The sequence below is a fragment of the Lactuca virosa genome, chromosome 9, assembly GCF_052849685.1.
Source record: "Lactuca virosa cultivar CGN04683 chromosome 9, Lactuca_virosa_CGN04683_v6, whole genome shotgun sequence".
Classification (NCBI taxonomy): Eukaryota; Viridiplantae; Streptophyta; class Magnoliopsida; order Asterales; family Asteraceae; genus Lactuca; species Lactuca virosa.
The window spans coordinates 38,843,771-38,871,426 of record NC_136434.1 but is presented as its reverse complement, the minus strand read 5'-3'; the positions used below and the strand labels follow the sequence as shown (position 1 = coordinate 38,871,426).

The following is a 27,656-nucleotide window of genomic DNA, read 5'->3' as shown; positions in this document are numbered from 1 at the left end:
CTACTACCCTTGTTTTGATAAACTATAATAGGTATAGTTTATGATACATTACATAATACATACATTTCAAAAGGGTACATTTATACATAGAGGATTTTCATTACACAACACGTAATTCCGTTAATGACTTTGTGAGACATTCGCTTCATTACACAACACGTAATTCCGTTAATGACTTTGGTATCAGAGCACGGTTTATAGTGAATTAAGTATATCAAACCACATAAGATATACAAACTATAAACACATTTGGGACTAAAAGTCTCTGATTTGAACATTTTCAAATGACTATACTTTTAGAAAGTAAACGGTTTCTCGTTAAAAGTATAAGTACATGCATACATGCTCGCATAGAGTCGTAGTTAGGAAAACATAAAGTAAAAGAGGAGGAGTTGTTCGTTACGAGTATGCCTGGGGATATGTGGTCAAGTCTGGGATGGATATAGCCTGATCAACTATATATGTCCGAGAAGTGACCTGCATATATTGAGGGATAGTCGTAGTGGACAACAAACCTGACAACCTAACATCACCCTATAATGAATACGCTAAGAACCAAACATAACATTTAAAATACTATAGGAGTATTTTGAGAATTTATAACTCAACATTTTAGATTCATTTCATACCTCTTACACCCCTATTCTCGAACAGACAACATGGCGGGATTCCATCTACCTGGAGACCCTTACTTCCCTAATGAGGGAAACGCTGGATGGCTCGAGGCAGAACCCGAGGAGATGATCGAGGAAGATCCTGAGGAAGACCCCGAAGATCCTGAGGAAGACCCCGAAGAGGTTGAGGAAGAAGAGGAACCCGAGGAGGAAGAGGAAATGGAGGACGAAGAAGAAGAAGAAGAACCAGGGGAGGAAGTCATCAACCCTCCTTACATCGCCAGGGTGCCTGCGAACCGCTTTGGCTACAACGGGCCTGAACCCCGTTGGGCAACAGTGATCGAGCGATGGGGCCGTCAGCAACGACAACGATCACCATTTGGTGATCAATGAGGTTACTACGACCTCAGCCACGGGGGACCGGCTGACAGAGCGCTTCCAGTCATGATTCAACAAATAACTAACATCAATGATCGCGGTAGGGCGACGACAGATCGAGTTCGGGAGCTGAGTGCCATCATAGAGTCTACCACTGCTCGTACTAGAGGCCTAGAGCGGGACTCCCACTACAAAGATCAACTCATTCAGGACCTTCTCGCTGCTCGCGCGGAAGCAAGGGAGTATCGGGAAAGATACTTGGCGCTTGAGGAGAGAATGGTTGCAACCGAACGGAGATTAGCAGAACTGCAAGGCGCATCGACATCATCTCAAGCTCCATCAGGGAAGGATCGTCGTGAGTAGGATTCATTACTATCCACACAAATTCGTAGTATAGGTTTATGAGCATGCGTTGGTGCTACTCTTTTGTATGTAGGTTGACCCTGCGATTAAGTGATTACACTATTCAAGGGGCTTTTGTGCTGTCGAAACTATCTTTTACAATGATGTAATGTAGACCTTTATGAGGTCAAATTTTCTCCAAAACAATGTGTACTAAAAGTTATCCATGAATTTGACATGAGATTTTACTATATGGTATTACAAACAATTTACAACTGATAACTCTAAGATTTTTAAGTGTACCTCGTCGTTATATGTAATTAAAGAAGTAATCGACCTAGAAATGGTGAGTCCGCCTTAGGACCTGTTCCTTGTTTGGGTGGTGGATTTAGGGCAGACTCATTAGTATCAACAGCTTATTAAAATTTTAATTACACATAACTGGGGCACATCGAGCGAAGCTTAGGAGTGGGTCAGACACGGAACCGAACACATGACTCCGTTTGAGTCACCACTATTTAATTCATAAGTTTAATTGCATAAACTTTTTCTATGAATTACTTGCTGATGCAATAAAGTCGAGATATAATACAAATGAGATAAAACAAGTAACACTCGACTCGTTATTACTATTGAGGTCTTACCGACTTGTCATTTTAAAAACTTGTGACAGAACTATGCCGCCAAGGAGAAGACCAAGGCCTCCCAGCAGCGCAGCACCACCTCCTCCGTCGCCGCCTCCGCAATTTGATCTGGCAATGTTCCAGGCTGCAGTAGCAGCAGCTGTGGCGGCAGCTATGTCGCAAATCGGCACAAATGGCAGTGGTGGATCTGGATCTGGTGCTACACCCTCTAACCAGGGCGACAGTTCGGGGCGCACAAAGGAATGCACCTACAAGGATTTCACAAATGGCAAACCCGACCTTTTCAATGGAACCGGGGGAGTCATCACACTAATGCAATGGTTCGAAAGGACCGAAGCGGTCTTCGAAGTATGTGCTTGCCCTGAGGCAAGCAAAGTCAAATATGCGGCCTTCACTTTCACTGGTAGGGCGCTCACTTGGTGGAACGGTCGAGTTAAGTCACTCACTCTCGCGGTGGCTAACTCCATAAGCTGGGAAGACTTGAAAGCTTTGATGATGAAGGAGTACTGCCCGAGAGGCGAGGTTCAAAAGTTGGAACAAGAACTCTGGAACCTCAAGATGTCGGGCTCCGACCTTGAAACTTACACCACCCGATTTAATGACTTGGCTCTCCTCTGCCCAGCAATGGTCACTCCAGAGGAGAAGAAGGTGGAACGATACCTTTGGGGACTATCTCCTCAAGTTCAAAGGCTTCAAGGCCAACTACTTTTGACAGTGCCAAGGAACTGGCACAACAACTCATTGACCACCGAGCCAGTCATAACACTATAACCACTACCCACGATCAGTCAAGAAGAGAGAACAACAAAAGAAAATTTTGGAACAATAAAAAGAAGCAACCGACACAGGACCCTGCCAAGAAGCAACAGACTGTTGCTGTCCTTGCTGCCACTACTGCTACCACTCAAGCACCACCGAAGCAATATGCTGGAAATCTCCCCAAGTGCAACAAGTGCAACTTCCACCACAATGGTGCTTGTCGGGAACTGCACTGCAAAAACTGCGACAGGAAAGGGCATACCGCTCGTCTCTGTAAAGCGCCAGCACGACTGATCAACCAAGTAGCCAATGCTGGGGCAAACCAAACCTGCTATGGATGTGGTGACGCAGGACACTTCAAGAGAAACTGCCCCAAAGCACAAGCTTCTAATGCTGGTGGTGTAGGGAGAGTCCTGGCCATGGGACATGGAGAAGCAATCAAGGACCCCACGGTGGTTACCGGTACGTTCCCCCTAAATAACTCTTATGCATGCGTACTTTTCGATAGTGGAGCGGAGAGGAGTTTTGTGAGCCATCAATTCAAACATTTACTTAAACGAGACCCCCAATTACTAAAAGACACATACGTCGTAGAAATGGCAAACGGAAAGGCAGAGCGCGCTAGCGATATATACTCAGGGTGTACCCTCACTCTAGATAATCATTCATTTAAAATAGACCTAATGCCGGTAACAATAAAAAGTTTCGACATAATCATCGGTATGGATTGGTTAAGTTCTCATCGTGCTGACATTCTATGTTACGAAAGGGCCATTCGCCTCAATCTGCCAAACGGCGAAACCCTTCTCGTCTACGGTGATAAACCCAGTGCAAACTTACAAATCATCTCTTGCGTCAAGGCTCAAAAGTATCTCCGAAAGGAATACCACGCCTTCTTAGCCTACACAGTAGATAAGAAACAAGAGGTGAAGGATATCAAAGACATTCCAGAAGTGTGCAACTTCCCCGACGTATTCCCTGAAGACCTCCCAGGCGTACCCCTCGCACGGCAAGTCGAATTCCGAATCGACTTGGTCCCCGGAGCTACCCCAGTAGCCAAAGCTCCATACCGCCTAGCGCCGGCAGAAATGCAAGAATTGTCCAGTCAATTGAACGAGCTGTTAAGCAAAGGGTTCATCAGGCCGAGCTTTTCACCCTGGGGAGCACCAGTCCTATTTGTGAAAAAGAAGGACGGATCTTTTCGCATGTGCATTGACTACCGCGAGTTAAATAAGCTTACCATCAAAAACCGATACCCTCTACCCCGAATCGACGACCTCTTCGACCAACTTCAAGGGGCAAGCTACTTTTCAAAAATCGATCTGAGGTCGGGTTACCATCAGCTACGAGTTCAAGAAGAAGATATCCCCAAGACAGCCTTCAGAACTCGCTATGGGCATTATGAGTTTGTAGTGATGCCCTTCGGGTTAACCAACGCACCTGCGGTATTCATGGACCTGATGAACCGAGTGTGTCGACCCTACTTAGACAAGTTCGTGATCGTGTTCATCGACGACATTTTGGTCTACTCACGAAGCAAGGAAGAGCATCGCTAACACCTACGACAAGTGTTAGAAACGCTGAGAGCTGAGAAGCTCTACGCTAAATTCTCTAAGTGCGAATTCTGGATCCGAGAAGTGGATTTCCTTGGCCACGTGGTTAGCAAGAAAGGGATACATGTGGACCCCTCAAAATCAAAGCGATCGAAAACTGGTCAGCACCTACAACACCAACGGAAGTCCGACAATTCTTGGACTTGCCGGATACTACCGAAGATTCATCCAAAACTTCTCCAAGATCGCTAAACCACTCACCACTTTGACCCAAAAAGGTGTGATGTTTAAATGGGAAGATAAACAAGAAGCTGCCTTCCAAACTTTAAAACAAGCCCTGTGCAGCGCACCGATCCTATCTCTGCCAGAGGGAACCGAAGACTTTGTAGTCTACTGCGATGCATCAAACCAGGGGCTTGGGTGTGTTTTAATGCAGCGAGGAAAGGTCATTGCCTACGCATCGAGGCAATTGAAAACACACGAGGTCAACTACGCCACGCATGACCTCGAATTGGGAGCAGTAGTGTTCGCCCTAAAGATCTGGAGACACTACCTTTACGGAATGAAGTGTACCGTCTTTACCGATCACAAGAGCCTTCAGCACATTCTCAATCAAAAGGAGCTCAACATGAGGCAAAGGCGATGGGTAGAACTACTGAACGATTACGAGTGTGAGATTCGTTATCACCCAGGTAAGGCAAACGTCGTAACAGATGCCTTAAGTCGAAAGGAATACTCGGGGCGCCGAGTAAAGTCATTAACGATGACAATCCATTCACACCTGTCCACACAAATCAGAGAGGCTCAGCTGGAGGCCTTGAAGCCGAAAAATGTGACGGATGAGGCATTAAGGGGAATGGATAAGAATCTTGAAGTCAAAGACGATAGAGTTCGTTACCTCATGAACCGAATCTGGACACCAAAGTTCGGTGGGTACCGGGACGTCGTCATGAACGAAGCACACAAGACTCGATACTCCATCCATCCAGGATCGGATAAAATGTATCTAGACCTCAAGAAGTTGTACTGGTGGCCGAACATGAAAGCCGATATTGCTACCTATGTGGGCAAGTGTCTGACTTGCGCCAAAGTCAAGGTGGAATACCAGAAACCCTCAGGATTGCTGCAACAACCTGATATACCGGAGTGGAAGTGGGAACAAATAACCATGGACTTCATAACCAAGCTACCTAAGACCACGGGTGGGCTTGATACCATATGGGTAATCGTGGACAGATTGACCAAATCAGCGCACTTCCTGCCGATTAAGGAAACCGACAAGATGGAGAAGTTGACTAGAATATACATCAAAGAGGTGGTACGATTGTATGGCGTGCCGATATCCATTATCTCTGACAGAGATAGTAGATTTACATCGCGATTTTGGCAGTCTCTACAGAAATCCCTGGGGACTAGGCTTGACATGAGTACAACCTATCACCCACAAACTGATGGGCAAAGTGAGAGGACCATTCAGACGCTAGAGGACATGCTTAGAGCGTGTGTGATAGACTTTGGTAAATCTTGGGATACCCATTTACCACTTGTTCAATTCTCGTACAATAACAGTTATCACACTAGCATCAAGGTTGCACCATTTAAAGCCCTCTATGGCCGCAAGTGCAGGTCACCTCTGTGCTGGGCTGAAGTGGGCGACACGCAACTAGCTAAGGGACAAGTCCTTAATAGCACCCTCACTGGCCCGGAGATAATAAGAGAAACCACAGAGAAGATCGTTGAAATTCGGGAAAGACTGAAAACATCCCGAGATCGGCAAAAGAGTTACGCGGATAAGCGACGCAAACCCTTGGAATTCCAGGTCAGTGATCGAGTGCTACTGAAAGTTTCCCCTTGGAAAGGAATGATACGTTTCGGCAAACGGGGGAAACTAAACCCAAGGTACATCGGACCATTCGAAATCCTTGCCAGGATCGGCCCAGTGGCATACAAACTCCGATTACCACAAGAACTAAATCACGTACATCCTACCTTCCACGTATCAAACTTAAAGAAATGCCTATCCGATGAGACCCTCGTGATACCACTCGATGAAATTGAAATCAACAAGAGTCTCCAATTCGTGGAAGAACCGGTAGAAATCATGGATCGATAGATCAAAAGAACAAAGCAAAGTCGTATTCCCATTGTGAAGGTCCGCTGGAACGCTAAACGAGGACCCGAATTCACCTGGGAACGCGAGGATCAGATGAAACAAAAGTATCCACATCTCTTCCCAAATTCTTGAAGTCCCATTCAAAAAGCTAATTTCGGGACGAAATTCCTTCTAACGGGGGGATGATGTGACAAACGTCAAATTCTGGTCAAGTCAAAGTCAAACTAAGTCAACAAGTCAAACCAGTTAAGTCAGTCAACCCTTGTATATTAGGGTTTACGCTATGTAATTACTGAACAGTTCGCTAATTTAAAGAGAAAACATCAATTGGAAAATTCGTGTATTTAATTTTCCTTAGCCTTGATAGTGCTAAACAATGAAACAAAGCGATAAAACACTATTGCACACTCATCGGGAGTGTGTAGGACACTAAATCATGGCTTAACGGGGTTTACGGACCTTGCGTTGCGAAGCCGGATGCTCAAAAAGGTCATAAATGGAACCTCTCTAAATCTCCTTCACTCTATCTCTCTCTATTCGAAATCTCTCCCAAATCTCTCTCAAAAGTTCCCGTAACTTTTTGTAATCATTTGGGCCATCCCGACCCTTAACCGGGTCAAAAACCGCTTAAAACGGGATAAAACGGGTAAAATACCCTTAAGGACCCGAAACCTACCTTATAGGGCCGAAGTCTCTTAGGGCCGAAAGTCCCCTTAAGGGACCGAACTGCTGAGAAGCGAACCCCAAGAACCGAACCTGCCCTTCGGACCGAACCTCGCCTGACCCGAACCCGAAGCCTCTCGGACCGAACTCTACCTTCGCCTTCGCTCCTAAGTCTTTCGGTCCATTTCGCTTCTTACTCCTTTCGCCTCGTTTCGCCTTCGGGCCCAGCAGCCTTGGGACCGAACCTCGGCCTAGCACCGAGAGGTCTCGCAGGTTGCCATTTTCTTCCCGGTTTTCGACTAGTTTTGCGTTCTAAGCCCGATTTTAATTATTTTAACGCGGGATTTTCACCCAAAACTTTATTTTAACATATAAGGCCCCATATTTATTAATTAATCACGTTTTTCGGGATAAATCTTATCCAAGATTTAGTGGGATTTTCACTCTATGACCAGTCACACCTCCCCACCATCCCTAGTCACTTCCTTGTACTTTTCCATCAATCATCAGCCCCTCCCACGTTCTAAGAGCTGGAGCAAATCAACCTCTCTCCTCATTTTCACTCACTTGCTCTCATTTCACCAAAAATCAAACACAAGTTTTCTCTCAAACTTTTTCTCTCTATTTCGAGACTCCAAGGCTGATCATCAAGCTTTATTCTACTCTTGGTAAGTATAATTCATCCTCCTTGTGATTATTACACTTCATTCTACTCCAATCATCGATTGCTTACACAAACTCCATCACTTTGATGTTAGATTCTCGAAAATCTTCAAGGCATCTTCCAGTGTTCTTGAGTTGAACACTTCCCTTCTCCAACATTCATCTACTGAAATCACATAAAGTGAGTTCATACCCCTACATTTTCATGTTTTCTTACGTTTTATGGGGGGGGGGGGGGAATACAAGTTAAAACACTAAGAACACAACTAAATTCTTCTAACAGCTTTCATCAGAAAAGTTAGACTCCATTCACGGACTGTTTTGGTCAACTTAAACATTTTTGTTTTCAAAACTGTACAAGGTGCAAGTAGTTCAAGTTCTTAGCTTTAAAATGGCTACTTGCACTTCACCATAAGATTTTTCTACAATTTATGGTGATTTTTACAAAACTGCCTATCATTTCAAACATCAATCCGGACCAGTCTGTGATTATGGACTTTTTCACACAAGTTGGAGGTCATTAAAAATCATAATAAAATTTATCAACAAACTAGACTCATTTTCCCAAACTCTCAGAATTTACGGATTCTGATTTGGACCTTTGATGATTTTTCTACAAATTTTCTAAGAACAGTAATAGAAATTGTTAACAACAGAAAAATGCTATCAATTCCATTACACCTTGTAACATGTTGAGCAAGGTGTATATCTTTATGTGATTATATGTTATTGCATTATATGACATTTTGCCTTAGTATAAGGACATACAACAGTTAACAAATGGATTTTTGCTAGATAAAGCATAGAAATAATAAATTGTTATAATCAAGGTACATCCATTACATACAAACATTTGGATAAACTATGTTAAGTATAGTTTACATACATTACTACTACTACCCTTGTTTTGATAAACTATAATAGGTATAGTTTATGATACATTACATAATACATACATTTCAAAAGGGTACATTTATACATAGAGGATTTTCATTACACAACACGTAATTCCGTTAATGACTTTGTGAGACATTCGCTTCACTATACAAATAAGTCTTGTATTGTAACCAGAGTCTCCTGGAGGGAGAGCGTGATAGTTGTATATAGATCTATATTGGGTCTGACAAACCCACACCTTAACTGCATGCAACAGTTAGACCGGCAGGTCTGGGGTGACAAATGTCATAACATTTCCGACGCCTGAAGAACGTCGTTTCAGGCCAACTAGGTCATAGCATGGTTATAATAACTCACAGAAAGTATTAACAAACATAGGAATTTACAGGAATTTCATAGAAATCAAACGCGTTTATATCGATTTAAACTTACTTTATTTTCTATAAGTAAGAAAGGTTACTTATACATTTTGGTCTTTGGATATAAGACTACATCACACATTTTAAGGAAAATATCGGATTTTTCTGGAACAAACATTACATTTACAAGAGAGAGGTTTTTATCAATACAAAACAAAAGCTTATGAACTCACCAACCTTTGTGTTGACACTTTTTCAAACAACTTGTATTCTCAGGAAATCACTAAACAGGTAACCAAGTGCATTTTGAGGATGGGACGTTAAGGCGTCAGACATTCCATATTTTTGTCAACATATCGTAATTGATTTGGAAACATGTAATTCATACAATGATGTAACTCTTTCAATTATATATGTTGGTTGTGTTTGCTTGAATTACTATTGCCATTGTGGTTATGATACTATACATGAAGTCCTCCACCCCCGGACGTTTCCGCCATCCTTGGTTTGGGGGTGTGACAATTTGTTAGTTCGGAATCGAGGTAGACAGTATGTTATGCTTTTATGATCCGTAGGGATTGGTGTGTTAGTGACCTGCTAGGTCGGCACTCTAGTTACAGGAGAATTCTATGATTGATGATCAGTGTGACAGTTATGTTTGATGTTTATATACATGCCTGTATATGATAGTATGCGCACATGGTTATTTGCTTGTGGCTGGGTTGAGGCGGTCCTGCTTTGTGCTGTAGGCCAATATACCCTGTGAGCGGACCGGGGGGACTGTAGGCCCACGTGGCGGACCACTCATACCGAAGGCTCGGGATGGATTCAGACAGACTGTAGGCCCGGTAGGGCGGTCCGGTCAGGCCGATGGTCCAGTATGCATGTTGATTGAATTGATTATTACTGTTGTGGTATTGTTAGTGTGGTATTGGTATTTTGGGGGTAGCTCACTAAGCCCTCGGGCTTACAGTTTTCAGTTTACTATCTCAGGTACTTCAGGAGATCGTGGAAAGGCGAAGGCGTGACCGTATCGCTCCTCATCCTTATGATATGATTTTTGGGACACTCTGATGGAAAATGATTTGAAAACATTTTGTAAACAATGCTATGTGGTTTTTATTTATGATTGAAAAAGTTTAAATTTGGCTTAAAATTTATGGTTGTTACAAGTTGGTATCAGAGCCTTGGTTTGAGTGAATTGGAGGAACACTCGTGTGAATCCAGTCTCAAATCAAGGAGATTTTCGGAAATAAGTTTTAAAATGGTTCTCAAAATAAAGGATGGAGGATGCAGAGGGTACGATCAGCCGGAGCCTGTAAGTAAACCCCAAAATACCATGCAGTTATTTGATATTCTGATATGTTAGAACAGCATGCTAGTGCTAGGCTAGGGATCTTCAGGAATCACATGATAGATTTGTCTGATTGCATGATGCCTATTAGCCTAGGGTTTCTTGTATGTGGAATTGACATCATAACTGTAGATGTTTAGTGTATGCATCACGGCTGTGCATAATAAAGACCTTATAGCCTGAGAATGTTGATTCGACCTTCGGGTAGGATTGGATATTCGAAAGTCTATTGGGTCCAACGTTATGTGCAGCTAGCATGCACTAGCGCTGCAGGGGATGATGGAAGTTTCATGGATGTATAAGTCATGAGGAGTGGTGAGATTAGATGCGAGATAGTTGATATTCCTCTAGAAGTGAGGGTTGGGCGCATTTTTATGTTGATGATATTGTTAGGGCGTTGTGGTGATACTTGAGAGAAATATGGGTAGGTGTGGATGGTAGTATGGGCCCGTACTACCGAAAGCACATGACCCATATGCGTAGCAAGGAAATTACAACCCCTAGGGTTTCTGGGTTTTGGTCTCCCGACATTATGTTATTTATCTGATGGCCTATATATATATTTCAGTATGGTGGTGACGAGACGTGTTGATTCGGGATCCGGATCAGGGTCAGGATCAGGATCGGGGTCGGGAGACGGGGGATTGGAGGTGCCGGTAGCACCTGAGCCTGTGGTTCAGATATGGACTGAGGAGTTGGATGCCAGGATCCGGGAGATCATGCACGACGAGATTGCTGCTGCATTCCGAGCGCAGCTGCCAGAGATGTTTGGGTCGATTAAGACCGCGATGGTTGAGTACTTTGATGAGCGATATGCAGCTCTAGCAGAGACAGCTGCCGCTGCAGCCACTTCGGCTGTAACTGTTGCAGGGGTTGGAGGAGGAGCCGGCAGGGCTTTCCAGTACTGGGACTTCGATAATACGAAGCCCCCGACATTTGATGGTACACAGGATGCGATCAGGGCTATGCGATGGTTGTCTGACGTGGAGGGCTGTTTCTTCACGTGCTCATGTCCTGCTGACCAGAAGGTCAGGTGTGCTCTGAACCTGCTTAGGCTCGGGGCAAAGGACTGGTGGAGATTGACGACAGGTTCAAATTCTGATGATCAGCGGGATGCTATTACTTGGGAGCAGTTCCGGGATATGTTTCGCACCCGCTACGTTACGCGAGTGGAATGGGAGCGGCTTGATCAGGAGTTTTTGACATTGAGACAGGATGGGGAGTCTGTGATGGAGATCACCCGTATGTTCACGGAGAGGGCTATGTTTTGCCCGGAGTTCGCTTCAGAGCAGTCTTAGATGACTCGTTATCTGAGTATGCTCAAGACTGATATTCGACAGTTCGTGTCTACACATCGATGTGATACCCTCCTGAACCTTCAGGAAGCCGAGAGGCGGCGTGAGTTGGAGATAGAGCTGCAGCTGAAGGAGCAGCGTCAGGCACCGGCACAGTCTTAGCCGGCGCCTAAGCGGTCTAAGACCGCTGATACACGGTCTGGGGGTCAACAGAGCCGCACTTGTGGAAAGTGTGGCAGGGCTCATTCGGGAGTTTGTAGAGCAGGAGGTGGGTGCCACAAATGTGGCAAGGAGGGTCACTATGCCAGGGACTGCCGTGAGTCCGCCCCTCCCGCAGACATGAGGATTTGTTACCATTATCATCAGGTTGGTCATGTGAAGATCAACTGTCCGCAGCTCGCCACCAAGCCGGCACAGGGTTCCGCTCCAGCTGCTGCGAGGATTAGAGATGGGAGGCCAGTCAAGGTGGAGCCTCCGAAGGCTCAGGGTCGCGCCTTCCAGCTCACGGCCGAGGAGGCAAAGTCAGCACCAGATGTGGTTGCTGGTACGTTTCTATTCTCTGTCTCAGTTATTGTATTTGTGCTATGCTTATTGGTTGTGCCTGTGATTAGGTACGTTTTTAGTAAATTCTTTGTCCGCTTTGGTATTATTTGACTCGGGGGCGAGTCGGTCGTTTGTGTCTCAGTCCTTCTCTAGAGGATTCAGTGTGCCGATAGATGATCTTGAGTGTCCGTTGCGAGTTTCGATCGCCAACGAGCATGGGGTTTCTGCTTCTTCGGTCTACCGGGGATGCAAGTTAGAGATTTTCGGGGTGTCCTTCCCGATAGATTTGATTCCTATCCCCATGGGGGATGTATGCGTGATTGTAGGGATGGATTGGCTTAGCCGTTTTGGCGCCATGATCGACTGTGAGGGACACCGGGTGGTGGTTCGAACCCCAAGTGGGGGAGAACTTGTAGTATATGGTGAGGGCACCAGGTTGGGATCGGGGTTTTGTTCGGCAGCCAGGGCTCGACAGTATATTCAGCACGGGTGTGCCGGTTATTTGGCGTATGTGGTAAATACGCGGGTTAGAGAGCAGCTCTCAGTTTCTGAGGTCCCGGTGGTGAGGGAATTTGCTGATGTGTTTCCGGAGGAGTTACCCGGAGTGCCTCCGGAGAGGCAGGTTGAGTTCAGGATCGACTTAGTGCCAGGTGCGGCCCCTATCGCCAAGGCACTGTACCGACTGGCACCGCCTGAGATGCAGGAGCTATCATCTCAGTTGCAGGAGCTGCTGGGCAAGCAATTTATTCGTCCGAGTAGTTCACCCTGGGGAGCACCGATCCTTTTCGTCAGGAAGAAGGACGGTTCGCACATGATGTGCATTGACTATAGGGAGCTGAACAAGTTAACGGTGAAGAACCGTTATCCACTCCCGAGGATAGATGATATTTTTGATCAGCTGCAGGGTGCGTCTTGGTTTTCCAAGATTGATTTGAGATCAGGATATCACCAGGTCAGGGTGAGGGAGGAGGACGTGGAAAAGACCGCGTTTCGGACTCGTTATGGTCATTACGAGTTCGTGGTGATGCCGTTTGGGCTCACCAACGCGCCATCGGTGTTCATGGATCTGATGAACAGAGTCTGCAGACCGATGCTCGATCGCTCGGTCATTGTGTTCATAGATGATATCTTGGTGTATTCCAAGACTCGAGAGCAACATGAGGAGCATCTTAGGGAGCTGATGGGGGTTCTGAGGCGAGAACGGCTGTATGCCAAGTTCTCGAAATGCGAGTTTTGGTTACGAGAGGTCCAGTTCCTCGGACATCTCGTTAACCAGGAGGGGATTTTGGTCGATCCAGCCAAGGTGGAGGCGGTAATGCAGTGGGAGGCTCCGAAATCTCCCTCAGACATCAGGAGTTTCTTGGGTTTAGCAGGGTATTATCGGAGATTCATTCGTGATTTCTCCAAGATTGTCGTACCCCTCACTCGTCTAACGAGGAAGGGGGTGGATTTTCGGTGGGGCCCTGAGCAGCAGAGGGCGTTTGAGACCCTCCGGCAGTGTTTATGCGAGGTGCCAGTGTTGACACTCCCCGAGGGAGTGGAGGATTTTGTGGTATTTTGTGATGCATCCATCACAGGCTTGGGGGCAGTCCTCATGCAGAGGGGACGAGTGGTAGCCTACGCGTCGCGGCAGCTGAAGCCACATGAGACGAGATACCCTACGCACGATCTTGAGTTGAGAGCTGTGGTTTTCGCTCTCAAGATTTGGAGGCACTATCTGTACGGGGTCTGTTGTACTATATATACGGATCACAAGAGTTTGAGACACATCATGGATTAGCCGAACCTGAACATGAGGCAGCGCATGTGGCTGGATGTGGTCAAGGACTATGATTGCGAGATCCTTTACCATCCTGGTAAAGCGAATGTCGTGGCGGATGCTCTGAGCCGCAAGTCAGCTGGGCCTCGACCCCAGACAGGTGTATGAGGATAGCAGTGGATTCCCCACTGGTGGGTTTGATCAGAGATGCTCAGATTGAGGGCATGAGGCCAGAGAACTGGAAGTTGGAGAGGATTAAGGGCGAAAGCGCCCAGTTTGTTCAGGATAGCCGCGGATTGTTGACCTGTTACGGTCGGGTTTGGCTTCCGATGTCCGGAGGGGTCCGACAGACAGTGATGGAGGAGGCTCATAAGTCTCGTTTTTCGATTCACCCGGGAGCCACCAAGATGTACCGTGATTTGAGTTCGAGTTATTAGTGGCCTGGTATGAAGCGAGATATCGCTTGGTTTGTTGAGAGGTGCTTGACCTGTAGGATGGTCAAGGCCGAGCATCAGAGGCCGCATGGTAAGTTACAGCCTCTGGAGATTCCCATGTGGAAATGGGAAAGGATCGCAATGGATTTCATCACGAAGTTGCCGAAGACGGCAAGGGGGTTCGATGCTATATAGGTCATCGTGGATCGATTGACCAAGAGTGCCCATTTCCTAGCCATACGGGAGAGTTCGTCGGTAGAGAAGTTGGCCGACCTGTACGTCAGAGAGATTGTCTCTCGCCATGGGGTTCCAGTTTCTATCGTTTCCGATCGAGATGTCAGGTTTACTTCCCGTTTTTGGCAGAAGTTCCACGAGGAACTGGGTACGAGAATGCATTTTAGCACGGCGTTCCATCCGCAGACTGATGGACAGAGTGAGCGGACCATTCAGACCCTCGAGGATATGTTGAGGGCGTGCGTTATTGATTTCGGTGGGAGTTGGGATTCCCACCTACCGCTTGCAGAGTTCGCCTACAACAACAGCTATCATTCCAGTATTGGCGCCCCGCCTTTCGAGCTGTTGTATGGGCGGAAGTGTAGGACCCCAGTCTGCTGGGGCGAGGTTGGGCACAGAGTGATGGGTCAGACAGAGGTAGTTCTGCAAACTACCGAAATGATACAGCAGATTAGACAGCGACTGCAGACCGCTCAGAGCCGGCAGAAAAGTTATGCCGACCGACGCCGATCTGAGCTGGAATTTCAGGTGGGTGACATGGTTCTTCTGAAGGTCTCACCCTGGAAGGGTGTGATCCGCTTCAGGAAGAGGGAAAAATTGGGTCCCCGTTTCATTGGGCCATTCAGGATTATTGCCAGGGTTGGCAGGGTGGCTTATAGGCTAGAGCTTCCGGAGGAGCTTAGCCGGATCCACAACACATTTCATGTTTCGCAATTGCGAAAATGCATTATGGACCAGGAGGCAGTGGTATCGTTGGATGACATTCAGGTCGATGAGCGCCTGAACTATGTGGAGAGGCCTGTGGCTATTTTGGAAAGGAAGAAGAAGATTCTGCGGAACAAGGAAATACCATTAGTAAAGGTACAGTGGGAACATTGGAAGGGATCCGAGTGGACATGGGAGCCGGAGGCGGAGATGCGCAAGCATTACCCGGCATTGTTCATTCCAGTGGACTTCGAGGGCGAAGTCTAGTTCAAGTGGGGGAGAGTTGTAACGCCCCGATTCTCAGGTATTGCTTAAATATGAGTTATTGGGTTAAGCCCTACTCGATGAGTTGGTTGATCTACTCGTCGAGTAGCAGCGGGAAGGATCGCGGGTTAAGTAACCTACTCGACGAGTCCATATTGGGACTCGGCGAGTAGGAGCTGGCAGCTGAAACCCTAAATCCCAGGGTTGTGCACCCTATTTAAGGGAACACAAACCTCTTTCAGCCTCTTTGCAGTCTCTTAGCAAACCCTAATACGTGTGTGTGTGCCCATTGTGTGTTTGAAGCCTTGGAAGAGGATTTTTTGGTGAAAAGAGCTAGGGAAGCAAGTGGTTTGAAGCAAGGAGCTTGGGGAAAATCCGGATCTACTCCAGTTGTCATCTCTTGGGAAGGTATCAAGCTGTTACCCTCCTTTCTATTTCGTTCTAGACCTCCTTGGTTGGAGATTAGGGTTCTTGGTTGGGTTATAAAGTCATTTCCTGGAGTATGAGCCAAGATCTGAAGTTGTAACTTCAGATCTGAACTCTCTATAGATTGAAGGACCATAAAGTTCTTAGCTTTGGCAAGTTTGAGCCCCTCCCTAAGTGTAAAACCCCATTTCAAGCATAGTTTGGGCTTTTTGAGTCATTGGAGCCTTGCATCCACGTAAAGTTTGCAACTTTACGTGATAAGCAGGCCTAAGGAAGTTGGATATACAATTTGGGGCCTTGCCATGGCTTGAAAGTTGTCTGCATGATAAAATGATTGAATGGACTCGGCGAGTCGCAAAGTTGACTCGGCGAGTCACATGAAGATGGTCGTGAACTCGACGAGTTGATGAACAACTCGGCGAGTCCGATGAAGATCGCCATAAGACTCGACGAGTTGAAGAACAACTCGGTGAGTCGGATGAGTTTTCTCTTGGATATGTATGAGTGTGTATCCGTCGAGTTGCAAGGAGGGAACTCGACGGGTGACCTTAAAGTTCGAACGAGAATCAAAGGAACTCGACGAGTCACCCCGATGACTCGGCGAGTTGGATTGTACCTCAAGGAACTCGACGAGTAGCCGATGGTACTCGGCGAGTTGGGGGTCAACATGGATTGTTGACCTTGACTGAGGGCTTTGACTTTGACCAGGGTTTGACTAGTGGGTTATGGAGTACCCTATAAGGTTAAGGACTTATGAGTACGATGTACTATGATGATAGGTGGTGGAGCTCGTGTCAAGTGATCCGAGAGTTGGAGTTTACTCTTCCGAGTCGACATTTGCAAGGTGAGTTATCCTCACTATATAGATAGGGTCTACGGCACCAAGGCCGGCCCTTTAGTTGTTATTGTTATGGTATGTTGCATGTGGTTATGATTTGTTAGTTCGGAATCGAGGTAGACAGTATGTTATGCTTTTATGATCCGTAGGGATTGGTGTGTTAGTGACCTGCTAGGTCGGCACTCTAGTTACAGGAGAATTCTATGATTGATGATCAGTGTGACAATTATGTTTGATGTTTATATACATGCCTGTATATGATAGTATGCGCACATGGTTATTTGCTTGTGGCTGGGTTGAGGCGGTCCTGCTTTGTGTTGTAGGCCAATATACCATGTGAGCGGACCGGGGGACTGTAGGCCCACGTGGCGGACCAGTCATACCGAAGGCTCGGGATGGATCCAGACAGACTGTAGGCCCGGTAGGGCGGTCCAGTCAGGCCGATGGCCCAGTATGCATGTTGATTGAATTGATTATTACTGTTGTGGTATTGTTAGTGTGGTATTGGTATTTTGGGGGTAGCTCACTAAGCCCTCGGGCTTACAGTTTTCAGTTTACTGTCTCAGGTACTTCAGGAGATCGTGGAAAGGCGAAGGCGTGACCGTATCGCTCCTCATCCTTATGATATGATTTTTGGGACACTCTGATGGAAAATGATTTGAAAACATTTTGTAAACAATGCTATGTGGTTTTTATTTATGATTGAAAAAGTTTAAATTTGGCGTAAAATTTATGGTTGTTACAAAAAAGATGATCATGCTGAGGAAACAAACAATCATGAATAGAGTATTCAACAAACTGAAAATGAAAATTTGTTGGATAAAGTTGTTGACAACATTGTGGATAATGTCCTTGGTTGGAGTTGGAATTTCAAGTTTAAATAGTCAAGAAGATGAAATCTGGAATGATCCTGAAATGAAAACTATTTTGGATAATATTGATATAGGTAAATTTTGTCTTACTTTTATTTTAAAAAATATATAAAAATATTAATACACAATAACAATTTTGTTTATTAAATTTTGACCAGGGTCACCAATGAGTAGAAATACTCTTGCAGAAAAGGAAAAATCAGAAGTTGAAAAAACAAAGGCAGATGATACTCTTGCAGAAAAGGAAAAATCAAAAGGTGTACATGAAGAAGGAAAAGAAGTTGAAAAAACAAAGAGAGATGATAAAGGTAAATGGATGATTTAAAATATATTACAATATTTATATTGATTTTTTAAATAACATTATTTATTTATAAGTGAATAATACACTATATAAATGAGTAAAAATAAAAATATTCATATATGATGTATAAAGGAGGAGCAGAAGCTAAGAACACGAAAGATGAAGGAGAAGATAAACAAACAGAAATTGAGAAAGGAAATGCAGAAGATAAAGGTAAATAGTTGAATCACTAATAAATGAATATAATAAGTTTTATTATTCACAAATAAATAACACAATATATAAAAAATTTGAATAATGTTTTATTCATACATGATTATATAAAATTACTTATTCATAAATAATTGTATGCATTACTCATTCATAAATGAATACATTACTTATTCACAAATTGATAACTTGATCAAATTTCTTTATCTTTCAGGAAAGAAAAAGTCAGAAAATAAAAACAATGAAGGACAAAAAGATGACAAGACAAAAGCAAATGAAGGAGGTAACAATTTGGAAAAAAATTCAAAATATTAAAATAATATTATAATTAACTTACAACTATTTACATGATAAATATTCTGGCATGCAGATACTCATCCAAGTTTTAGTCTAGGTCTCAGTCAAGATTCAGATCAAACTTCAAGTAAAAAATCTAATGAATCTTCACCAAAAAAAAGCACTTACAAAGAAACAAATAAAAGACCACCACCAGAAAGTCATTATCAGATTAGCAAACAAAAACATTCTTAATCCAAAACCAATCTCTGTAGCAATTCCTACTGATGTAGAACCATCAAATCATGATCTGGATGAACCAAGAGAGAAGAAGTTTGCCGATGCTTTCAAATCACCTTTCAAATGCAGAATAATAGACACAAAATTTAAATTGACACATCAGGAGAGTATTGTCTGTGAGTAGTTGTTCAACTTGCAAGGGAATACATCGTAAGTAACTTTATTTTATAGACATTCATATATGATTATTATATACATAATAATGTATGACATTTTGATTATATATTTGCAGAGATGTGCTTGTCCAGACAAAATATGGTTAGGTAACAGAAAGAGCAGTTATGGAAAGTCTATATGCAAACACAGAGGTTTTTGGAGAAGTTTTAGACACTTGGGCTGATTTACTTAACCACCAAGAACTGGAAAGGGATTTTGGAAATTCACCATACAGACTCTTCTTGAAAGTTGCAGTTTCTGTAAGTTTATGTTCTAAACTTAATTTCTTCTTTATTGATAAATGAATACACCAATATCATGTATTCATTTGTGAATATTATATTTTTATACAACTGAAATTCACATATGATTATACCATAATAAAAAATAAATATCTTTAGTATATACTTATGATTATTATACCAACATGATGTATTCATTTATGATTAAAAAATTACTAATCCATAAAAATTATATTGGTTACAGAGTGCTTATCTATACTCAACATTGTCTGATGAAAGAAAGTATGAAAATTTCAAGGAGAACTTTCATGACAGTACCGATGGGTACAAAAAAATCTTGAACATCAAAGATATTGACATGTTACGTTAATTAAACTTGTTTTATATATATATATATATATATATATATATATATATATTTTATCAACAAAATACTTACCATTATATACCTAAAACATGTATTCTTTCCAGTTGTTAGAAGTGCTCACATTTTTTTGACTGTCTTCAACTTAAAGAAACCATCAATTGAAATTTTGGACAACAGTGCAGTTGAGGGGTATTATAAAGCGAAATACGGAGTACTATTGAAGCCTTTGGTATGTACCTTATTCACAACAACATAAAAGAACAAATTTATTACATATCTAACTTTTATTTTATTTAATGATCAGAAAAATTTGTTTGTGAGATACTTTAATGAAATAAACCATCCAAGAGAAAATGCAATCTCAAAAGAAAGTATCACACCCCAACGACTTCAAATGCCGTGGAGAACAATTAAAAACAAAATTGATTGTGGGATCTTTGCAATGAGACATATGGAGACCTATATGGGACAACCACTCTCAAAGTGGAAACCAGGTCTTCATAAAGAAAGTGCACTTCAACAAACTACTTTGGAGAAGCTCAGAAAAAGGTATGCACACCAAATGCTAACTTCTGAAATTAACATGTTGAAGGCTAAGGTGTTGGATCTTGCTGAAAAATATCAAAAAGTTGACTTCAAAGTGCGTACTGATCATGCATATAAGGCTATGGAAACAATTCAAAAAATGTTAAAAGAATATTGATGATTGCTTGTGATGAAGTGTGATGCAATAGAACAGTTTTTGTTGAAGATGAATGAATTTGAAGTACATGTAAGATGATTATGCGAAACAAGTTTTCGATGGTTTGTTAAATGTTGTTGAACATCGTTTAAATAGTTTGTCAAATGCTTATGAACAAGTTTTATAATCTTGTGTTGAATGATTATGTAATAGAAACAAGTTTGCTTATTTCTGTCATTTTTTTATATTCAAAGTTTTCTTATTCATGAATGAATACGAATATGATATATTCATTTATAAATATAACAAAATTCATATATGAATATAACTTATTTAATAGTTTAATTATGTCATTTTTTTATATTCAAATATTTTCAAACTTTATTTTTGTTTATTCATACAAAATAAAAAAATCCCATAAGCTTGCATACAACTTCAACATCCGTCTTTCTTTTCAATCCTGAATATGTATAATCACTCTCACACTCAAATTACTTCAACAAAATACTTATGAATATAACTTATTTATTACCATATGAATATAACAAACTTCATATATGAATATACATATTTGTATTTATTTATGGTATATTCATTTGTCAATTTTGTTTAAGTTTAATCATAATTGAATACAAACATGCTATATTCATTTTCCTTTAATATGTAAATAATAACATCTTCAATGATAAATGAATCCACATATTATTGATATGGTAAATTATTCATTTATGAATAATTTACCATATCAAATATAACTTATTTTATAGTAATTTAAAAAACAAATATCAACATATCAATTTACCATATCAATATAAATGTGTATTATTCATACATGAATATTATTGTTTATTGTTTTTATCTGCATATATTCATAAATGAATAAAACAAAAAAATATAAAAAAAAAAATAAAAATCCCTAACTGTCTTTTGCTGATTTAGTAGCTCCAACTCTTTCTGGACAAGTACGTAAATTGTGTGGAACTCGTTTTCCACATCCTGAACACATTCTATGTTCTTTTTTAGAATTTTCATATGCTACTTCACCTACACTTAGAATTCTTTTCTTGATTCCAAAACCTTTATTGTTTTGAACTTCAGGAACATGAATATTAATCTCTTCTAGAATAGGAATAGTAACACCCAAAAGCTTGCATACGACTTCACCATCTGTCTTGCTTTTCAATCCAGGAGATATATAATCACTCTCAAATTCCTTCAACAACATTTGTTGTTTCTCAGCAAACAAAGCCAATTTCTTTTTGTCATCTCTTACAATATCCAAGCATGATTCAAAACTATAATATGAATCATTCACTAGCTTTACATTCTCACCATCACCTGAATCCGATTGAAGAGAACTAAAACGATAATTCCTTGATATCACATCCTTTCTCCATCTTTTCAAAATATACCTTTCAGGAATTTCTTTAACACCACATCTCATCATTATTGTAAAAGCATGTCTGCATAAAACACCCATACGCTTAAAATGTTCACAACTGCAATTTATTTCTTTCTCTTCAGCTTTTATTTGAACCCGATACAAAAACAAAATTTACACATTTACATTCATATAACAATACTCATATCAACACTCATATATTCATATATTCTTATATGAATATTCATATTCATATTCATATATGAATATTCTCATATTCATATATGAATATTATTATATTTTTCATAAAAAACTAGTAAACTTACCTTAAATTTATTTTTAAATTTGCTTTTAGTGTTGTTGTGCCGCACAATGTAAACTTCCCAACCATCTTCAATACCAACATATGAGTATGTACAAAAAAAACATGCTTTATATATTTCTTTTTGCAACTCAAAAAATAATGTACTTGTATAAACCTTTGATGCTTGCAGTTCTATTTCTCGAGGTGTTTGCATTTTATATGATGCTTTCTTTGATGCCTTATCAAGCTCTCGTTGAGTATTCCTTTGCTTTTGAATAGCAATGTCGTAATTCATCATGAAATTCAAAAGTAAGTTCCCACTTTCTGAGTATGTATTAAAGAATGAATTCATACTCTCTGACCTAGACGTAGTCTTCATCAAACCACACATTGGAATATCCTTAAAATGTCCAGGTATCCATGAATCACGTATTGTAAACATGTCTTTAAACCATCTTGTGTCTTCAAGATTGAATTCCTTCATAAGCAAACCCCACTTCACCTCAAAAACATCAGGTTTCATATTAATGTCCCAAACAAGCTTCGAAAACCTTTTTCTAAAGTCTGTGTTTGAAAATAAATCATCTGATATCTGTATTAAAACAAAAATATTCATAAATGAATAAATAATAATAAGTAAAATAACAATCAATATTCATAAATGAATATACCAATAAGTAATATATTTCAAATATATTAAAATAATACCTTTTTTTCAACTTTTTCATTATATGCCACATACATAATCGGTGCTTTGAATTAGGAAACACATTCTCAATAGTTTGTTTTATTGCAGCATCTTTATCAGTTAAAACAAGTGTTGGTTCATTCCCATGACTTTTAAGAAATGCTTTAAGCAACCAAGAGTAAGACTCAATACTTTCATTGCTTAGCGACCCCGATCCAACAGTAACCGATTTCTTATGATGGTCTATAGCAGTAAATGGAACAAAAACCATTCGATACCTAACACACAAAAAAAATATTCATTAAACTCAATTTTTGATTTATTCATAAGTGAATATAAAAATATTCATCTATGAATACAGCTACAATATTTCAACAATAAAAACTGAACATTAAACATAAAGTTAAAAATATTCATATATGAATAAGATATAAAAAAAGTACATAGAATAACTTACTTGTTTGTTCGGAAAGTCGCATCAAAAGAGATAACATCACCAAATTCAGCATAATATGCCTTCTCCATTTCATCAACCCAAAACATACAGTCCAAAACATCATCTTGACAACTGAACTCAAATGAGTAATTTGGATAGTGAGCTCGACGATCATTCATTGTGTTTACTATCATTTGAGCATATTTATAACCAATAACCCTGTTGATATCTCTCCTTAAATTTTTATAGTCAACTACGTTGGGCTTTACAAACTCATACCCACCTCTCAGACTTGCCCTCAACTTATGAGCCATAGTTGGACCTATTTTTGATGTGGAAGCACGCACAATAAACTCTTTTTCTGAATATGACATTTGCCTCACTTTTTTTAAATCGCTTCTCTTCTCAAATGGATGGTTGTGAAGTTCATCAAACTGAAAAACTTTATAATCTGGGGTTCCATACACAGATTCAAATACAATCTTTTCTTGACAACCAATAGATCTTGAATTTGAATTTCGTTTCCTCCTAACACCACTTGTACCCAATGTGTCACAAGATTTCTTTTTCAGTTTGCCACCACGATTACATATAACATGTTTCTTCTTTATAATCTTGTTATCAAACCTTTATTGTGTGCTCAATCTCACATCAAAACCACCAATCTCAGCATACTCAGAATACATTTTGATACCCAACTTTAATGATTTGAAGATTAAACCCTTTAATGGAATAAGTTAAACAGGTACATCTGGCTTATAGACATGTTCTCCAATTATATCATCACAATATTGCGCATCATGTACTGAACTTGAAGATTCACCACCTAAAAAAATTATAAACTCTAAAAAATTATAACTTATTCATATATGAATAAAACGAAAAAAATAATAAATTCGAAATTACAATTATCACATTTTGCTCATATATGAATAAGACAACAATTTATTCATATTAACATATTCATATCTGAATAAATGATAATCAACAAAATTTTAAACAACAAAATAATTCAATAACTCATACCTTCAAAAAATGAGTTCTTAGCATCTTCTTCTTCACTCTCACTCATAGAAGAATACAAATCACCATCAATAACACTAGAATTCGACATAATAAACCAAATGATCTGTATAAATAAACAAAAACAATCTTAATATCGAATATATCTCACAAAAAAAGTCGTAAAGATGAAAACCTGGTTAATTTCGAATATATCTCACCTCAACGTACAAAATATCTGAAAGAAACTTAAATCAAATCGATCAGATAATGTAATTAATCAATCTCTCTCAGTTTCATATCGTAAAAACTAAAACGATATATCCGATTAAAGTTTAAATCAGCTCCAATTTGAACAAATATCTCAAACTACATAAAAAAAATACGATCAAATACCTCCAATACATATTCGAAACTTGATAATGTTGATAATGAAATCCGATGAAACAACTCCAAAACGAAGATAATACGCGTAACACCAAACAAATTATGTAAAGCAATAATCTTGATAATAAACTCCGATCTATCCGATTCAAACGATATACATACCTGATCAAATCGGAAACTGAATACGAATAAGAAAACTCAAACACAAATCCGAAACTTCACGATTAATGGAAAAAGATACGTATAATTGCTAACGAGTTATATAAAGAAAATAATCTTGATAATGAATTCCTCATATCCGATTCAAACGAGCTAAAGATATAATCAAATTGGAAACTGATAACAACGAACATCTAATTTCTATGTAAAAGATTTGCTAATTTACAAATATACCCTTAATGAAAAATGCACATGCGCTTTTTTTTAAGGTGAACATTTTAGATAAATGATTGGCTGAGAATGATTCCCCCATTCTTAACCTTTTTTGTTTTCTCAATTGAACTTACCTCTCTATATATATATATATATATATATATATATATATATATATATATATATATATATATATATTATAATAATAATAAAAGTGAGTTAAATAGAAAATGCATAATTAGGGCAATCTATGCTAGTTACAATGATCAAGTGACATGTGTATAGGGATGAACAGTTTGTACCAAATCTCGATCTCATATCGGTACAGTACCGAAACCGGTATTGAACAGTACCTAATTTAAAAATATGAGACGATACCTGGTACTTTAAAATCAAGAAATTCGGGATTCGGTACCATCGATACCGGTACTAGTATCGAAAATCGGTACCATTTCTGGTACCGGTACCGATAATGTTAATTTGGTACGGTTCTTAGGATTGACGTTCGATCAAATTCGGTATTCGGGAAATTTGGAACGGTATCGGTTCCGTCCGACGCTCATCCCTACATGTGTCTATTTCTTTATTCATATATTGTTGAAGTTATTTATGTAGTTATTTTAAAGTGATGTGTTGTCATGCTTTCATTCGTTCCACTATGTGTTGCCTTAATAATTTAATAAAAGTGTAATAGTAGTTAACATATAAATCAATAAATTCATTTTCAGTTATAATCTTATAATTATTGTAATTGATTTAACTTCGCTCCTATAGTTTTGGAAATAGTTTAAATTGAATCATTTAATATACGTATCAAGAAAGTTGGAAATAAAAAAAAAATCATTTTATAAACAATTTTTTTAGCTGAGAATGAGATAATGAGATAAGCATCTTTTTGGTTCTCTAAAAAAGATATGAATTTTTCTTTGTATGTTATACATATATTTAGGTTTTGGAAGAACACACAAAAAGAATTTTTCTTGTGTGCTTTTTACGTCGGCTAATCCAAAACAAATAAAAAAGAAATTGTTTCTTTTTTATTTGTTTTGGATTAGCCGACGTAAAAAGCACACAAAAAAAATTGTTTCCCTCATCTATTATTGGGCGGTGTCAAAGAATTTATTTTCCCCTCAAGTATTATTTTTCAACTTGGTACAAGAAGGTTACACTTGTTAAATCTCTGGCTGATAGTGATGAGAGGGAAGGAGTCTTAGATAACATTCACTAACATGACTTCTGGCTGATAGTGATGAGAATGAAGGAGTTAAGCAGGAACTTCCCACAAAATACCATACATTTAGCAAAGATGAAAATTCTATTCGTTTCCATTATCGAATTATATGCCATTATCACCATTTCCGTAATCATAGTATGCCATTTTAATAATTAATAGTATGACATGTTCGTAGTCACAAAAAAAAATCATATACTATAATGAAATTAAATATTGGTTTCAAATCAGTGATCAGAATATATACTTTTATGACAAATCAATAAAAGGAAGAAGTAATCAGGGAATTCAACTTTGTTCTAATAATTAAGTAAAACCCAACTTTATTCTAATACTTAAGTAAGTATTTAATCGTACCTAGAAAAAAATTAAAATCCATTGATGATGATAAGTAATCCATTTTCCACACATACCCTTAAAAACTTGTCTATCATTTTAGTCTTGCAATCTGCAATATACATCGATCAAAATGCTACAACTATATTTTTATGAAGTTGTAAAAGATAATTTTACCGGCCCAATCTCTACTTCCATGAACAATTTCAGTTAAACATTTTCCGTATGTTTGAAGCCTCTCTTAATTTGCCAACCAACACACCCAAATGGTTAATATAATAAACACCAACTCATTTATCCAAAAAAATAATAATAATAATAATAACCGTATTATAACTTAAGATCAAAAACTAATAATGTAAAGTGTTGGCAAGAAATGGGAGCCGTATACAAATAGTAATTTCTCTTGTGGTGTCAAAAGGCTTTATAAATAGTTTGCATCATAATGATTAGGTAAATAATGAACAATACTTGAAACTTATATCTTGTCTACAAATTTTTGTATTGTGTATGAGACACATCAAATAAACTTTATTTTTTTTAATTTAAATTTAAATGTTTTATTCTTGCAGAATTTTCACCAGCAGCCCGCTCCCCATCCACAAGCGAAAGCTTGCTCCAACAGCATCCAACTCAACTTTAATCTTTGCTGCACTTTGCTCAACTTTTGTTACTTTCTTTTGTATACTAAGAAGCATTTTCCGTGAATAAGAACAAAAAAACGTTATGCGTATTTCTCAGGATCTTTCTGTAACATCCGGATTTCTAGGTATTATATCGTATCATTTATTTTTGGAGTTAAGAGAGAGGACTCGACGAGTTGACGCCTAGCCTCGTCGAGTAGGATCGCGATTTGTTGACTGATAAATGAGGGGACTCGACGAGTCGGTAAGGGTGGACTCGCCGAGTCCGTGCTGATGACTGAAACCCTAAATCCCCGGGCCAGAGCCCTATTTAAAGGACTTTATAGCCTCCATTTGCGGCTACCAGTCCAGAGAGAGGTACCCTAGCGATTTTGAGCGAGTTGTGAGAGAGTTTGAGCTTCTTTGTTCGTTTTTGGTGTGATTTAGCCAAGGAGGAAGGGTTTCCAGCAAGAAGGGGGCAAGAGGACTTGATTTCATGAGGTTTTCAGCTTGGATCTTCATTTTGAGGTAGCTATTCGATATTATTCCTCTGTTTTTGCTTAAGAGCATTGAATTTAGGGTTTTCTATATCTTTTATGGCTTGTGTGGTTGAGATTTAGTGTCCCATTAAGTAATAAACTCTGGATCCG

The 27,656-nt window shown here is 40.0% G+C and overlaps 1 protein-coding gene across 1 annotated transcript; it reads right to left on the bottom strand.

The window, feature by feature from the left end:
* Positions 1-21,162: 21,162 nt before the first annotated feature.
* LOC145139154 (protein FAR1-RELATED SEQUENCE 5-like) lies at positions 21,163-27,081 on the bottom strand. Its single transcript, XM_079073080.1, has 10 exons — positions 26,965-27,081; positions 24,375-24,426; positions 24,279-24,295; positions 24,082-24,184; positions 23,805-23,881; positions 23,077-23,669; positions 22,603-22,897; positions 22,107-22,523; positions 21,954-22,018; positions 21,163-21,709 (listed from the first exon to the last, which is right to left on the bottom strand). The coding sequence occupies exons 1-10, from the start codon at positions 27,079-27,081 to the stop codon at positions 21,163-21,165; spliced, it is 2,283 nt and encodes a 760-aa protein (XP_078929206.1).
* Positions 27,082-27,656: the final 575 nt, after the last annotated feature.